The 17,970-nt window shown below is 37.3% G+C and overlaps 1 protein-coding gene across 3 annotated transcripts in view; it reads left to right on the forward strand.

The window, feature by feature from the left end:
* Positions 1-4,686: 4,686 nt before the first annotated feature.
* Positions 4,687-17,970, forward strand: part of DPH6 (diphthamine biosynthesis 6) — a 196,475-nt gene continuing 183,191 nt past the window's right edge. The window contains exons 1-3 of one of the 3 annotated variants that reach the window (XM_018083012.2): positions 4,687-4,748; positions 9,513-9,607; positions 11,875-12,068. In XM_018083012.2, the coding sequence (XP_017938501.2) occupies positions 9,538-9,607; positions 11,875-12,068 (264 nt within the window). In that variant the 5' untranslated portion in view covers positions 4,687-4,748; positions 9,513-9,537. Of the gene's footprint in view, positions 4,749-5,186; positions 5,231-7,811; positions 7,878-9,512; positions 9,608-11,874; positions 12,069-17,970 lie in introns of those variants that run through there. The other 2 variants (XM_018083013.1, XM_018083014.1) reach the window with 2 other exon arrangements.

The raw sequence follows: 17,970 nt of genomic DNA on the forward strand, positions 1-17,970 counted from the left end.
CTGATCTACATTTGTTTCAATGTAACATTAGAATAGCTCTCACATTTGTTTTGTATTTAAAACTTACACAACTTTAAAAAACTGAAATGTTTATTTCTAAAAATATCAATTTTTTAAGTGAGAAAAAGACAGGAAAATATAGAAATGCTTTAAACCTGTAAATACAATATCTCCACTTAACTTTTTAATTGCAATCAAAATAGATACATGTAGAACAAAACCTCCTTTGGTACTACAGGCTTTCTGGTGATCTGGAGACTTTTCTTTTTCCCCTTGGAAGTACTCACAGACTTCAGATAGAGAAAAATACATTTAAATCCCATGGATTAAGCTGAACAGAAAAAATGTAAATGAATGATTTTGCCAGTTACACTTGACAGTTTCTCTTGGTGGTAATTAAAATTAGTGCTTTTATTAACATAGTAAAAATTTCAAACACTGAAAACTCATTTAGTCAAGTGAAAAAACTGTTCAGTTGCCAGTGAATATGAATTTTAGCTTGCACTACTGTCTGATGGAAATGGAAACACTGGTCATTTTAACAGAGGCATGATGGCATAAGGCTAATTTTATACTTTTGACTCTCTGAAGATTAGTAGATTGGTTAGCGAAAATTAAGTTCAACAAAAGCTTAGAAAAACTCTCATCATATAAGGACAATTACAGTCAAGAACCTATATAAAGCTACCTTAGGCTAAATTCTATTTCTGTCATAGTAGTTCATAAATACAGGTCTGAGAGTCTTCAAAAATTCTACATAAAGGACGAAGTAAAGTTGTGCAATTTCATAGTTCCTCAAAAACAAGTCAAATCACCTATGAAAATGACAAGTCTTGTCTTACCAGAACTAAGAACTATAGGAATAGGTGCATATATATTTAGTAGTGTTTATACGGAGCACTTAGGAGCAAGGAGCCCACAGGCCCAGTATGTCATTCCTCACATACTGCACTGATCACCAGGGTGATCGCCAGTGTGAATGGTTGGAGGTCAACCAGAAGTATACCTACTTCTGTCTAAAAAGAGATGATCGGTGTGACAACGTGCTCAAGCTAATCTTAACAGGCTGTTTTATCCTGGGCCTGATGCACTGTTAGCATGGTTATGCAGCATTCAAGCAACACTCCTTACATCTGCTGAGCTGTAGAAATGTTGACAGAAGGACCTTGAGTCCTTCTACCTCTGAATGGGGAGATACGCTGCCCGAGAAATTTCATTCAGATTCTGGTAGTATGTCAATACATCTCAAGCTGCCAAACCAGAGTATTTTTCCCAAAATTTAATTCAAGTTTATCTTGTGGAAGAATTCATAATACCGTGTTTACTGTGAAGTAAGTGAAAATTCAGGAAAGTTGTCAATGACAGGCAGCTAAAGGAACTCTGCAGCCAGTTTCTTAGTGAAAAAGTCCAATATATTCTCTTGTAAAATCTCAAATAATTTTTTCTGTATTACATAAACAGCTTTGGGTATTAAGAGCAGCAAAAATTCTGCCACCTGTTAGATGAGGAAAACACCTCTGACTGCAGGAGAGTCAGAGCAGGACACTCTAATGAGAGGCAATAGTGGCACACTGCCAGCTACACCCGTGAAAACCCTGACATTCCCATTTTGGACATGGCATAGTGAGCAAAGGAGGAGATGATTTTCAAAACCTTTTTTTTTCAAAATGGAAATATTCTTCTAATATTACACCTGCTTTATATATGCAGTATTCTATTACTTACTGGTGATTATATTAGGAAATCTTTTAATTAAGAACTTCATTAGTTCACCTTTAAGTGCCAATCACCAGATAATTGGCCCTTTTCTAAGAGGCACTGCAGCTCAGGTATGCTAAAATGACTGTTTCTCAGAATAACTTACTGAAAGTAAGTTATTTTTGGAACTCATTTATAAGAGGACTTAATTAACTATTCCAGATCATTAGGGATACTGCATTGCGTTTTTTAATCCTCTGACAGGTTCCTCCAGTTATATTAATTCATTATCATTATTTTCAACTCTCTAGGCAGAAAAGGGTGAAAAAGAAACACTGAGCCATTGCTGGCATTCTGTACAAACTAGCCAGTACTTCTCTGAGATGAAAGGCAGCTTTGGTGGATTTTATTGTTTCAGCTGCTGCGGCAGTAGAACAGAATGTCTTGGGGCAAGCAGCTTGAGAGATGATGCACTGCCTTTTGTCCACCATCGTATGGCAGAACTGTTCAAGAGCAGTGACACTACAACAGAACTATTCCATCAGGTGAATGAGAGTAAACAGGTTTTCTCACAGAATATATTCCACATAATCTGAAAACAGCATCTTTTTGGGGAAAATCTGTTTTGAAACACCACTTTATTATTCAATTTTGATATACTTCGCAAATTCTGGGAGCCAAATCTCACTTTTTTATTTGTGCAAATAACTACTGATGTCTTCATCAAATGGAAGCAAAAATTCCAATCTCACTAGCACACAAAGCAGACTTTGGTCCTAGAGTGACATATGTAACTTCTACTTCAAACAAGTCTGACTTGTAAGTGGAAATTTGATTTTTTTGGAAGCTGTAAAACTGAATGCAATAGAACCATCTGCTGAAAAAACAGCAACATTGTATCAGAATAGATTAGTAATAACAGACCTTTGCAAAAAAGTGGGACTTCAGAATTACTCTTTTCCAGATCTTCTAACAATGCTACTTAGATCTTTACAAGTCTTTGAGTATTTGTTCTAAAGCTGTCTGATTAAAGTTACAGATTATATGGCCTCTCCATTTTATAAAGCATCAGAATAACTTATGTACTTGATTTTTAGACTTTCCATGTATCATTGCTAAATATTGTAAATTAGTATCTTTTAAGTTTTCACAACTACTAGCCAAATTATTCTTTCTTGTGATAATAATAAACATATTTAATTCAAACACAGAAAACATAGAGGTGATGTATGACAAAATTACCTTCTTTTTTCTTTCTTTTTTGGTCAATAAATCAAATACCTTTGGTCTGTCCTTTTTTTTACAGTTCCTCAGAGGTGTGGTTATTTTCTACTAGTTCATATACTATGCAGTATTGCTTCATTCAGTTTGGTAATCTCTGCTAAAATCTCCCTTTTAATTCAGAACACGTCTCCATTACCTCTCCGAGCCAAAAAGAGAACCCCAATCCCTACCAAAATCCCTGCCCTTTCATCAGAATTTCTCATCTAAGTTACCCTTTTAGATCACCTAAATGTCTTGAAGAGCAAAAAAACTTTCAATGCATTACACATTATGTCATCACCAATAAACTAGCAGGAAATTCAACTGTCCTGTAAGTAATTCCAAGGAAAGTCAAATATTCTGTCTCATAACTGTTAGCCTGTGATGGTCAAAGCATGAACCAAGGATTTATTTGCTTTTAAACACGTGTTTTTTGCAATTATTCCAATGCAGAAAAATCCACGTTGTGTTTATTACCTCTTTCAAACTACTTATCAAATAAGTTTTATATTGATTGTCACTTCTTAACTTTTCAAAGTGTATTTAGGAAGGCATCATCACCTTCATATCTGCCCATAATTATCCACTCCTATTTTAGTGTTTTACTGTACAAATCATGTGCTGACTAAAATCATCTTAAAAAAAAAGTGGTCTTTCAAGCTGTTTCATGAGCTGTGCATAAAAAAACTTATATATTTGTCTCTCTAGGCATTTATTTTGGTACATTTATCGCTATAACAAAATGTTTTTTCCTAGAATATTTTCTTCCACATTTTCTCTTGCTGGGACCTTCATAAACAATTTGTGTGCAAGGAACTTGAGCAAACCCTGAGTGGTACAGATTGTTATACAGCATTGTACAGTTTCATGTTACAAGGAACTGATAAGTTAGCACTCACAGTGCATAAAGCATTTGTCCCAGGCTTGACAAACAAAGCCTTTTGTGATCTGCAGTGGTTGCTGCAACTGAACTCAAAAGGCACCATAAATCGGCGTTTCTGGTCATTGCCAGTTTACACGCTGGTACCGAGGCTCACCCTGAGGCACTGCACTTGTACCCGCTGACCCTGCACACCAGGCTCCACCGAGGGCGAGCAACCAACAGCACGCCAGTGACTTCTTGCCCCCACTTTAGTCTCATGGGCCCTTTGAATCAAAGCCTGGACAGTGGTGGGCCCTCAGACTACTTCTCAAAACACTGCCACAATACACCAGCAATGGCTTTATCTGGTGGTATAGGATTCCTGAAGTTAGCTTAGTGGTACAGTTTCATGGGCGGAACTAACTCACAGGTTTCTTCTGTGACATGGGAGAAATAGACTTGTGTCTGGAGTCAAGAGATTGGGCACCTGGGTACGCTTTTAATTGACTCAGCCTACAAACCTGCAGTGCTGCCTGTTATATGCCTCATGGTGGGACTGCTCAAAACATTGGCCCAAAACAGGGATCAGATGACAAGCTCAGATCTTGGATATGCAGAAGCTGAACCCAAGGGTGCGGGTGGACATTCTGTGCTCGCCGGCGAGCAGAGAACCCTTAGGGAAGCAGCCAGCTCTGCTCTGCTGTCCCTCCCTGCTCGCAGCGGCGATTACAACCGGTCCGCGGCGACTTCTGAAGCCCCGCGGCAACTCCAGCCCTCGGAGCGGGCCCTGCCGGCCCCCCAGCCCCGGGACGCGGTGCAGTGGAGCTGCGACTGCGCCCCGCAGCGTCCCCAGCGGTCACCCCAGGGGGAGGGGGCGGCCTCCCTCGGTCGGCCCCCTTCCCTACACAACACACGCTTGCAGCAGGTCCGTGGCTCTTCGCTGAAGGGCAGAAGGCAACAGGCGGGCACGGGGGAGGTGGCAGGAGCGCCGGGCGATGCTCTCACACGGCCGGCCTGGGCCTGCCGGCGCGGCCGCCCTGCCGCCATAGGTGCCCGCGCTCTGCTCCGCGGCCGCGCCTCCTCCCGCCCGCCGCCGGGCCGCGCCTGGGCTCCGCGTCGGCCGTGGCAGCAGCCTTGCTGGCGGCGGCGACACCCTCTCCGGGCGTGGGGAGCCGGCGGCTCGCCGAGCTCCCGCCTGCGCAGGCAGTCTGCCGGCTGCCCGGGAGGAGGGCCCGCCTAGGGAGGCGCGCCAAGGCGGTGCTCGGAAGGAGCCGGCGGCGTCCCGCGGCCCAGGGTAGCTACGGCGACTGGCTCCTTCCCTGCTGCGCTTCATCGGCTGTCGGCACATCTCCTGTCAGTGTTAACCGCCCCGGCCTGTGACAAGATGAGAGTAGTGGCTTTGATCAGGTAACGCGCTGAAAGGAGCGCCATGTGAGCGAGCGGGCAACGACTTCGCAGGCGGAGGGAGGGCGCGGGGATGAAGCCGTGCCGCCCGGGGTCGCGCTCGGACAACCAGCGCCGTCTTGGAAACCTCCCGTCCGGCCCTCCCGCCCAGGCGTTTCCCTGCCGCCCCCTTCTTCCCCTGCCTGGCGACTGTGTCTGGGCGCGCTGCCGGCTCTGCCCTCAGGGTGAGGATCTCACAGTTTCTCTTCTGGTCTCCCCGTGTTCCCCGAGACGCTTCAGAACCTGGTGTCTGTTAGAAAAAAAGAAACTAACAAACAAAAACCAAACCAAAAATCAAAAACCCCAAACCCCCACAACCAACCAACCAACCAAACCCCCCCCAAACACCACCCACAATTATTTTCTTCGATCGCCTGCTCGCCGCTCTCCCAGTGTCCCGAGTTATCCCGCCTGCAGCGCGGCGGAGCCGGAGCCGCGGGCAGCGCTGTGCGGGTCGGAGGCGGCGTCCCTGGTGGCGCAGGGCTCGGCCGCCTGTCCTGCGCTTATAGAGGGGGTTCTGCTCATTTGCAGTTCATTATCTTAACGCTAGATTTTTCGGGTAGTTCTTTTGAGAGAGATTTAATTTTGTAAGAGATGAAGCTCAGTCGTTTAAATAGTTGGAACTGGACACAACCCTATCTGTCGGGCTGCTGTGTTTGCCGCCCCAGCCGCCCCCTCGCCCCGGCTGCTTTTAGTCAGTTTCTGCAGTTCTTGCACTGTAAATATTTATTTTTAGAAACATTAATATATTGTATCAAGGACAGGCGTGTTCTTTTCTTGAAGAAATAATACTTAGTTTAAAAAGAACAAGCTAGAAAAACTAAATGGAAAAGAATTGTGCAGATGTGAGCAGTGTATTTTTGGGTGCAGTAGCTGTTTACTTAAGCCTTTAAGGTATTAAATTCTTTCAGGCATTGTCTAAAATCAAACCTTGTTGACATTGGGGCTTGGCCACAACAATTGCAAATAATTCCAAACATCATCCAAAGAGGAGAAAATACAGGAAACGTTATCTATGTTTTGCAAGATTTGCTTAAATACACAGTAGGAAAAAATCAACTTTGGTGATTTTTCTTGTTTTATAGATAAGATTTTGTCTTCCAGGTTTACTTACATTGATTTTTCTCTAAGCAGAGGAATGTGTTAAAAGGCAGGATGGAATAAAATCCTAAAAACAGGTTTTTAACACAATTGCTATTTTAATGGGCTGTTTTACAAGGATGGATTTAGTTTCAGTAATAGTTTTAAGAAGAGTTTTAAAGAAACATCAAAGTGTCTGAAATTTTTGTAACAGAGCTAACCTCAAAGATTAGAGGGGAACAAAAGTATTTGAAAAGTGCTTCTTGCTTTTGAGGTCAGGATTATGTATAAAACTGCTTTATTTTAACCTGTTTCTATTCCTTCTAAAATGCTGGCCACACTTAAAGTTGATAGTCTTGCTTTAAGATGGTATTTATGGGGTAAACCCTGTATTGTGTTTTGTGCTAAATCATAGGCGTTTTAAAGTCAGTCTTCAACCTGAAATACGATGGTTTTCGACTCTTTAATTCTTCTAGAATTTTTTTAACTGTAAATGCTTACACTTGCCTTTAGAAAGGAATTTTGCTCAGAAGTCTTTTACAGGCTCGTATCTTTATTGTTACTATGGTTTTTTTTAATCTGGTATTTTGTTTGTCTATAAGTCCGCCTGTTAACATGCTCGCAACAGTGTCCAAAAGAACCCTGACTTTGGCCCCACTTTGGAGTTTTCTGCAAAAAGGCCTTGTGATTTTTTTCTATGATGAGAATTGAGAGGAGTTCCTGGCCTACCTCGGTATCTGCCTTCATCTCTCTTATGTGGACTGTGCTGAGTCCACCTTTCTCCCACAGCATGGGCTGTCTTGGCTTCACTGATCTTAACCATAATGTGTTTTACAGCTAGTTTGGAAGGCCTTGTAGGTAGGCATGGCTTTGTTTTGTTTCTTGGTACTGTTAGTTTTTAGGGATAAGCAATAGAGAAATTAAATAACTGTATAGTAGCATGTGATCCAGTAAGCAAAAATTTCCACCAAGTAGTTGGTGGTCTAGTGGGGGAAATACAAATGCAATTTCATCTTAAATGTCTGTTTATATATATACATATATATATATTATATATATATATTTATAAATTAATTGGAAAGATTAACAGATTTATTCCAGTGACATTTTAATTTTTTAAATATTGAAATGCTATAAACAGCATAGACAATTATCTACTGTCATATAATTCTTTTTTCTGAAGTGGTGTTTGTCATTGAAATGAGAACTAGCAGGAGAGTTATTTTTTAGCCTATAGTCATTCAGCAAGAAAAGAGCCTTTGTCTCATTATGATTCTGCTAAGCCTGAAATTTCATATTATGAAGTGAATACTATCCATGTTTTCAAGCTATCAAGCACAGTATTCAGAATTAATGAATGTATGATTTTTTAATTTTTTTTTGCCATATATAGGTTAGAAGAAAGTTGTAGATATGCATGAGAAGAATGTTAAGCAAGAGATGGAGCCTCAAATTAGGAATCTGTTTATCATATTTATATTTACTTTTGTAGCACTGAAATAGAGGCAACTACTTTATGAAAATCCATTAGGTATGAAAAGACGCCCTGTTATTTATACTATTTCTACTTTGGATTTACAGAGCAAATGAAGTACAGCATACAGAATTTTAGCATGGATAGAAGCAGGAATTGAGGGGAACAGCTTTATGGTTGCATTCCTGGAAGGCACTTTTAAGCTCTTGCATAGAGGGCTAGATAAAGAGGGGAACTTTACGCTGAAAATTCTGAAGAAGTTTGTTGCAGAGTCACAGAATTATTTAGGTTGGAAAAGACCTCCAAGAGGTCAAACGTTTGACCAGTCACCACCTTGTCAATCAGACCATAACACTAAGTGCCACATCCAGTCATTTCTTTAGCACCTCCAGGGTGCTGACAGCCCTTTCCGTGAAGAAATTCTTCCTGATGTCCAACCTGAATCTGCCCTGGTGCAGCTCGAGGCCATTTCTTCTTGTCCTGTCTCTAGTTGCCTCAGAGAAGAGGCTAACCCCTACCTTGCTACAACCTCCTTTCAGGTAGAAATAGTAATAGTGTGGTCACAAGGAAACCAACAGTCTCCTGTAGGAAGAACTGCTTGTACTATCTGTTCTTCTGTGCATATCTTGGTGATTCTAAGAAAATATGCACTTTTACAGAGCTTATGCGGATCTCTGTTCCTGTTCCTGCCCTGGTTTTTGTGCCAAGGCATTTAAAGAAGCTGCACAGAATCTCCACCTGTAGTTGTAGTCTAAACGTGGATCTTTTAAGCAGTGTGTATTCTAGAGTACTCTTAGTTTTATTGATTGATTGTAATAGTTCTTTTGCTAGTGATTAAAATCCATGAGAAGAACTTTTTCAGTTACTTCAGAAGAGCACGATTCTTTCCTCACTGATAGGGGAAAAGGTTCCAGTAGATCTTGAATGAATGTCAAAATTAATTGTATTCTCTGTTGGAATATCGTGTGTTGGCCTCAGAGAAGAATATAGTTATGTTTGGGTTTATATTTTTTTCTTACTAGCAGTAATTTTTATTTGCAGTTAAATGAGGTAAAAAATGTGTATGTTCAATACAGTGTCAACTGAAACTGCTGCCTGTAATAATTAAAGTTTTAGAGAATGAGAAGGACATTTAAAATGTTGAAAGTTTAGGTTAAGTATCCCACAAAGGTGAAATGTTATTTTTAACACAGGATCAGCAAGGTTTAGAAAATATCTCTAAGATCATGGAGTCCAAGCATTAGCGTATCACCACCAGGTCCACCACTAAACTAAACCAGGTCCCTAGGCACCATATCTACATGACAGACCTAATTTAAGAAGATTACTAATGCTGACAACTCTGGAACAGATTTTGGTTTTCTGATCCAAGTTATCTGGTAATGAGTACAAAGTAATTTGTCTCTGGAGTAGAAGACAGTCTTTGTTTGAAGGAATTCCAGTGTCAGTGGCTGTTCTTCATGGAACCTCTCAGATTAATAAGATACAGAACTGGTTATGTGCTTTATGGATACTGTATTTAGGCACTATACATATATAGTAATTTTATGGTGAAATCATTCTTTTCCTACCACTAATATTTTACAACTCTTTTCATATTTCAAAACTTTATAACCAGCTCTGATTATGGTAATTTTTAAGCCATTAGGCAAAAGTTATAGGGGAATAAAACTTTTTTTCTTTTTCTTACAGTGGTGGGAAGGACAGCTGTTATAATATGATGCAGTGTGTTGCTGCTGGGCATCAGATTGTTGCTCTAGCCAATTTAAGACCTGCTGAAAACACAGGTATGAAAATCACATTTCTTATAGGAGATTTTTTTTGTATATATATTAGAAACAGTGAAGACACAACTGTGCCTGAATTAAGTTCCTTTATGTGTTTTTATAGTTTTGCATATTGAAGGCAATATAGAAAACTTAAAAAAGGTAAAGAAAAAGAAAGTATTGTGAAGATGTATTAAATGTATTTTTCCTCAAAGGGGAAAAAAAGCTCATGAAAAGATGAACATCAGTACAAGAAAGGCTTACACAATTTGAAAAAGAGAATACAGATATCCTGGTGGTAAACAAAGGGATTATGTGAATTTAGTAGCACAAATGTTAAAAGATGGTAGAGGATATCATCAACCAAAAGTAACGCTGTATTTCTAGAAATGCTTTAAACTGGCATAAACCACTCCAGCTGCCAAAAATGTGCTATTACGCGTTTGCTCATCTGTTTTTATCTTTGTGTGTCTTCCTTCATTATTCTAACCCAGCATCTGTGAACTGAATTGGGGAATTGATCTGGGTTGGAATTGACCCTGATGCACATATTTTTCCTGCTTTTTCCCTTCCTTTTAGCTTCGACCAATTTTCTGATTAGTTCCTCAGAGGCTCCACCAAGACTTATTTCTGTGAAAGACAATGGGAGAAACTCAGGTAGCCAGTGGTGAGGTGAGAGAGGGAGCTGAGTACTTTTATATTGGACTGGAACATAAATTGAATTTGAAGCGAGACTTGAAAAGCAAGTGAGTTGTTTCCCAGTTGGTAGGAGAGAATGTTAAAGGATGTTAACATACGCTGACTGTTCAACATATGTTAAGCGATTAAGTATGGTATCTGGTAACTGTATAGTGGGAAGATAGACAGAAAGTGAAGAAAAAAGGGAGCTGCCATCACAAACGAGTCATGGGTAGAACTGGCAAATGCTAGGGAAGTACAGGAAAAATTTATTTTCTGGGTAGCTAGGACATAATAATCTCCAATCTTGTTGAAATATGTTGTCTTTAAACTAATTTATCCACATCAGAAATGTAGAATATTGTCATTAAAGTCATAAAATGCTCTCTTTAAGTGTGTAGTTGGAAATTTTGTAGGAAGTTAATTGAGGTGCTTCAGGCAATAGCGTATTCTATGTCATTCTTTTTATTTTATCTTGTACCACTGTTGCCTGGAGAGTCTCAATTAATAAAGAAACTTTGTATTCTAAACAGAATATCAGTTAAAGACCTTGTCATATTGATGTATGTTGAAAAATACTGAATTTTCTTTTAAATCGACTCTTCTAGTCTAGATTGGTTAGTTGTGATTATGGGTTTGGATTTGCCTATTTTGAGCAGAAACGTATCTGTTGTGTGGCATCAAATGTGACATGACCTAATTGTTACATCACGAATCAGTTATCTTGATCAATGTTACAGATTTTTTTCCTTGCAAGATGTACTCTGTAGGTATACAGCAGAAATGCTTGATGTCTCTATGTAAATTCAGAGAAGTACCAGTATTACAAGTTAGCATTAAAATAGTGAGCTGTGTTAGCTTTTAATAAAGTGGAGATTTAACCAATAATGATGTATTACTTTATCAATCTGTTAGAAAGATTATCTGAAATAGTTGATATGTAAATGGTTTGTTGTGTAGTTTGAGATTTAATTCTAATCCATGATGTCTGCATTTTAGCTAGGTTTTTTCTTATGTGCTAGCTACAAACTGCTTGTAAGAAAATTCAGTTATTTTTTTCTCCTGGTTAAGGAAATAGCTTTGTGTTGATTAAGCAATATCAAAAAATTATAGTGTTCTGCTTTTATTCTACTTAAACAGAAATAATTTCCTTTCATGATGACCATAACAATTTTAACAGCAAAGTTTTTGTAAATTTTGACAACCAATTGCTTATTCTCAGAGTTGCAGTGCATTACAAATTTTTTGCTCCAAGTATGTTGAAATGTGTCTGAGTGTGTGCTTCTGAACTCTGTTCCTATTAAAATTACCATATAAATAGGGGCAGAATTGGACCGGTATGAGATTTTTGGATAAAGCAGAAAGAAGAAAAGGCACCATGATTTGCAAATAGGCAGCATGTTTGTGACAGATGTCTTCCTCTCCATACGTCTGTTGAGTGGATAAATCTATTTTTTTTCTTTCCATGTTTATAGCGGTATTGTCACCAAACATCTGTTTGTGCACTGAAAAATATTAACATTTAGATTTTTTCAGTGCTTTGTAGTCTTTGTATTATTTATAATTGTTGAAATAATGTACCTGATATGTTTGTTTCCTAACTGTGGCAGGGCAGACTGATGAACTGGACAGCTATATGTATCAGACAGTAGGACACCATGCCATTGACCTGTATGCTGATGCATTGGATTTGCCACTCTATCGTGGTTTCATAAAGGGTACCAGTGTAAATACTGGAAGAGTGTACACGCCATGCCAGGAGGATGAGGTTGAAGACCTTTACCATCTCATGAAACTTGTTAAGGTATGCTGATTGAAAAGAATTATATGTTGCTTAACTCTTTTATGAATTTAAGTCAATGATCCACTTAAGTATTTATGGAAAGCTTTGAGAAAAAAATGGAACACTTTTACAGGTTTTATTTCTATTTCTTTCTTTCTTCCTGGCACTGTAAATATAAAACATAACTAAGTTCTTTTTCCCACAATGAGAATCAGACTTATTAATCCCCATTTCAAGCCAAAACCTTTTTTCTATTTAATAAAAACACCTGTAACAGGTGCTTGGCATATACTACAAAAAACATAATTGTGACAATCAGCTATAAATAGAATGTTTAAGTTGCTTTGTTTTTGAAATAATGCATCACTTCATTACTGTAATGAGAGATCTTTGGGATTTGAGGGATTTACCAATGTAGACATTTCCATTTGAGTACACTTGTGCTCTGTAAACCAGAATCTGCTATTTGTCTGTATGTTACAGATCATTTACGAAGTATTACAGAATATCATACAGTGATAGTTTTGATCCTGGTAGTCCTGTATCTATATTCTAATATATGACATCATAGCAGTACCATTTATCAATCCTTTTTAGCTATAAAATCAATTAAAGGGAGATGATGAGCTTATTATCTAAAAGGCTTAAAATTTATTCTCTGTTCTTTTTCAAAATCTGTCATGTAGTACATTATTTTCTACCAGAATTAAATCAAATCTCATTGAAAAAAATAGAAAACCTCCCATTGACTCTAGAGGTTTCCCACAGAGTTTGAACGAACATGCTATGTTTTCAGCTAGTTGTGTTGATGACTGCTGTGCGTAATACTAAAACTAATACAATGTTCAGAATATCATAATTGTTATCTTAAAGAAAGTAAATACATAATTTTATTCATCAAACTGGTAGACTACTTTCTGAAACTTCAATTAAAGATGTTTTTAGTCTTCAGATCAAGTATTGAACATTAATTATCTAGCTCCTTTTCTTTCACTGAAATGAGAATTGAGATTCATGAACCTAAAAGCTTCAGGTTTTATTCTGTGTTCAGTTTAAAAACAGATCAAATTGCAGATAAGACCTCAAAATGTGGTTGGAGTGCAGAGTGCTTCCTGAACCATCTTGCAGTCAAATGTTACATCTTCTAAACATTTTTGGCAGGAAAATCATGTTCATCTAAAGTAAAATCAAGATCATACACCTGTGTTGGAGTATGAGACTACAAAACAGTAGAACAGTGCATGTAGGCACTACAGCCTCAAGTTGTGCTAGGGAGGTTTAGATTGGATATTAGGAAAAATTTCTTCACTGAAAGGGTTATCAAGCATTGGAACAGGCTGCCCAGGGAAATGATTGAGTCACTGTCTTTGGAGGTATTTAAGACATGTAGACTGGGTGCCTGGGGGCGCGGTTTAGTGGTGAATTTGGCAGTGTTAGGTTAGTGGTTGGACTTAATGATTTCAAGGGTCTTTTACAACCTAAATGATTCTATGATTATGCTCTAGAGTGCTTCATAGAGGTTTTAAATGGAATGTGCATATCATGCAGTACAGGAATCAAAGGCAATATGATACAGCAGTTTTAAATTATTTTTGAACCATGATAGTATTAGAAAGTAGAAGGACCAGTATCTGCTGTCTCTAGTGGCTGCATACTAACAGCTTTCTGCTGCTGGGTAAGATAATAAATTACTGATCAATTTAATTAAAAATGGGCAAATTAGTGGCAATTAAGAGGATACTTCCTTTCTGATTCTTGCTGTCTTTGGAGGAATGGATGCCTGACATAAATTAATGCTAATGTTAAATCTTGACAACTTCTACTTTGGAAGTTTGTACATGATAATTATAACTATAGTTGAAAGAGATGTTATCAGGTTGTCTGGAACTAAATAACTATTTCTTTCCTATATAGAAATATTAATTTCACTGTGCGATATCTTAAATCATACATATTAACAATATACTGCCTTTATGTTAGACTTTGTATAACCATGTTTTTAGAGTCAAACCTAGCTATGAAATTCTGATGCAAAATTTCAGGAAGATGTCTCACATATTTTGATGAATAATGACAAAATTATCAGAGGGACATAAACTACAGCAACTGTGTTTTTTTAATATTAAGAAAAAGACATTAACATTTTTCTTCTCTGTGTTAACAGTAACTTTGAAAGCTTTCTAGTTTTATTTTTTTCACATTTTTTAATAACTGCTGTTTAGTAGTTTTACTCTGTAAGTCTTAATCACTGAGGATTTTGCTTTAGGAATTTTTTTCCCCAGATGTTAATAGTTTTAAACAGAGAAGTCAATTTGCATTCTCTTGAAGGGAGGGGAGGAATTTTGTGGAAGCCTTGTCAAAACCATCCTTGAGTGGTTGTAATTTTAAAACACTGGTCAAATAACATAGCTCTGTTTTTCTGTTAAATGGTTTGGGGCCAAGAATACGGGAAAGGTATGTCTAGATCAAAATGACATAGTGTGCCTCACTTTCCATTTGCAAAGAATGCTTGTATTGCAAGTACTTCTTTAGTAAAAAATTAAAACAAAGCACATTTGAAAAACTGTATGAATTCGAAAGTATTCACTGTTTCTAAAAACAACGTTATTAGAACAAGATTTGTAGAAAGTAAAATGTTCCCTTACAGTTCTGGGAAAACCAGGACAACAATCCTGTTCTAGTCCATGTGCCTCAGCGAGTGATATTGACTGCCAATGATTGTAAACCTGTTAATTTTATTGTCAAAACCAGATGATTGACAGGTATAAAGGAAATTTGTATTTATTTTTTAGTTGACTAATGCCATGTTTTAGATTCTGTATTCAATATATATTGTGAAACATATCAGAGTATTTATATGATGTCTAAATATGTCTCACTAGGCAGTCCTCACCTGATAGTACAGTATTTACATTGTAAGAAGTGTAAATCCTGAACTCTAAGGAATAATTTAATCTCCTTTCAGTGTTACCGAACAGGGATCACTGACACCCTTGTTTGTCCATGTTTGTATTGGAGATTTTCCCAGCAAAGTGTGTTTCTTAGTTACCTGAATTATCCTTCATTCATATTTTCATTTAGAAATGTGGGGGGAAACTGTATTTCATTCCCTCTAGTGGTGGGAAAGACTGGAGTGTGGAGAGATTTGGGGAAACTTTCCTAAAACATCTCCATTTAGGTATATTGAACTGTTTTCTCCTCTTTTCTATGTAATTATGATCTTGTTCAAATAATACATTGATGATTTATGCAAGCATATACAGAAGTGCTATTAGATGGGTTGATAGTTGGATTATTTTCTGTATCTCATGGAACTATGGCTTAACTTTCGTTTAGCAGCTTCCAGACTATACAAACCAATACATGATAATTTATTTCAGTGCTTGATTTCAGTAGACAGTTCTGTCCTCTTTCAAATTTCTTGCCTTATCTCCTCTACTCAGTGAAGTCTTTGCCTTTTTTTGGTAAGTTTCCACTGCTGAAGTAATTTGCAGAGTTCTTGAATTTGATAAAAATGTTTTTCTTCTAGCTGCTTTTTTTTTTCATTTTTTTCAATAACACGTTTAATTGCTTGAGGTTTTTTTAATGAGTATTTTAAAAATTGATTCTATATATAGTTCCTTTATATTTCCCCGTGTTCATTATAAATAATGAAAATGGATTTTTAGTGGATTTTCAGTTTCAACATATAATTTCTGTCAGAGTTCTTTTTATTGTGCAGTTTGTGGATTCAGAACCTGCAAGCTTACAAAAAAAATGGAGTCCACTTGAAGGAAATGTATATACTGGCGCTCAGGGCTGAAGGAATATTAATTATGAAATCATCTATTGATCATCAACTGAAAAATAAGAATTGATGTTGGATATATTTGATGTATGAAACGTTTGAATAATAATAGCCTTTACTTATGGCACTGTTTCATTTTATCAGTAATGTGGAAGGGCAAAGAAAGAAAATTTATTTTCCAAAATATCATCACATTCTGGAGCAGTGATCTTATAACGCAGTCACTAAGAATAAGTAAAGTATTTTTAGTTTTGGAAACAAAGAGCTTAGTAAGACAGCGTGACTTCTGTATTTAATAGTTATTTTTAAGGACAGGATCACAATTTTTTAAATGGTCCCAGACTGATGTTTACTGAAGATGGAAAGTATTCCTGCCTAAGAGTTAAACTTACAATAGCAATGACATTTTAGATGTTATTTAAGATGATATTTTGTCTCAGACAAGGTGTATTAACTGTGTGGGTTCAGGTGGAATAGAAGTAGCTTAGGTGCTATAAGTATTCAGTGAAACTCCTTGAGACTTGGATTTCTTCAGAAAGCAGTTCTTTGTGAGGTTTGGGATGAATGGATGAAATGCACAAGGTTGTTCTGAGGCCTTCAGATAGGGATTAATTCCCTTACAGAACATAAAGCTTTCAGTTCTTTGGTATTGCTAATAGTCTTCCATGCTAAGGAAACAGTCTTCCTTTCACCCTTCTCCAGAATTCAGGTGCTTTGGCCAATGGGTAAAAAGAGTTCTCAGATTCAGTTTGTTGACTGACTTTCTGTGGCTTTTGTACAGCCAAAGGTTTAGGTGCTCCCACCAATAAAAATACGTGAATAAATATAACGTAGTGTGTTACTGCAGGTGTTGCTTCATTGTCTTCACTGTCATAAAACGCATTTAAAAGAAATAGTAAAGAATATAGGAATAGCCATTTGGCTTTTAGGTGTCCATTTTAAATCAACTCTTGGTATACATCTGTGTGGCTTCATTTTTAGTATGTGCATGATAAAGACTAGTAGTGTACTCTTAACTCATACAGATAAGGTTTGCAGAATTTCTTAGGGGTCTTAAAGATCTCAATAATTCTTAGCTATTGAATCCTGATGGACTTCAAGAATCTGTAATCTGAGGTTCTCACCATGATGTTCACCAAACTATTTTTGCAGTTTTTAAGTTCAAACAAAAGAGGTAGCTTCCCCCTCTCACTGATGGGATTCAAAGAATTTAGACGTGTGCAGAAGAGTTTCTGTTCTAGTAATTTCCCATGTTTTCAGTTGAAGAAAATCTGGTATTTTCCCTATTATGGTCTGAATTATCTGTAGGTGTATAGAGTAACTCCTCAGAGTTATATTTCTCAATTTTGGAAAAAGATTAAATTATAGGGAGAAGTATTTTTCTTTATGCTGAATTTCCAAAATAATCACTCCTCCCTATTTTTTTTCCTGTATTTTGTTTATTGCAAATCACAAATACTGTGTCCTTGATAGATTAACTTTATATATAATTCAGCGGCTGAAATATAGAATTTATGTATAGCAAGGGAAATGGTAAGTATTGAAAAATTTGTAAAAAATCTTCAATGTCCAGTTACGGGGAACAGTCATAGCTAAAACAATGGAATTTATTTATTGGGCTCATTACTAGGACATGGAAGTTAAATGTGAACTTTAAGAAATTGTATGAAGTGGCTGCCTAGACTGACAAGAAATAAATAACTGTGCTTCTTTGTAAAGTAAGATTTTTTTATTTGAGACAAAATATTTGCTGTGTTTTTTCATAGACTAAGTTCCTCTTCCTTTTATAATGAGTAGATTTTTATCTGCAAGGATTTGAATTGTCCCTTTGCACTCATCATGTTAAATGATTACTTTTTTTTAATCGACTTGTTATTTTTTCATTTAATTAATTGTGGATTGGAGCTCCATAACTTCCTCCACCTAGGGGATGACCATTGTCATCAGAAGTGAATAAGAGTGTGAATTAAGGGAAGAGGGTAAGAAGTAATTGCATAGTTGGCAGTGCTTTAAGCACTGTAAAAATAATTAAGTTGTTCCATTCAAAAGACAGGGTTTGTTTAGGTTGGTTTGTTTTGTTGGGTTTTTTATAGTATGAATTTTAAAATGAGATGGGAACAAGGAAATTTTTTAATC

The sequence above is a fragment of the Manacus vitellinus genome, unplaced genomic scaffold (assembly GCF_001715985.3).
Source record: "Manacus vitellinus isolate BGI_N305 unplaced genomic scaffold, ASM171598v3 scaffold_6_pilon, whole genome shotgun sequence".
Classification (NCBI taxonomy): Eukaryota; Metazoa; Chordata; class Aves; order Passeriformes; family Pipridae; genus Manacus; species Manacus vitellinus.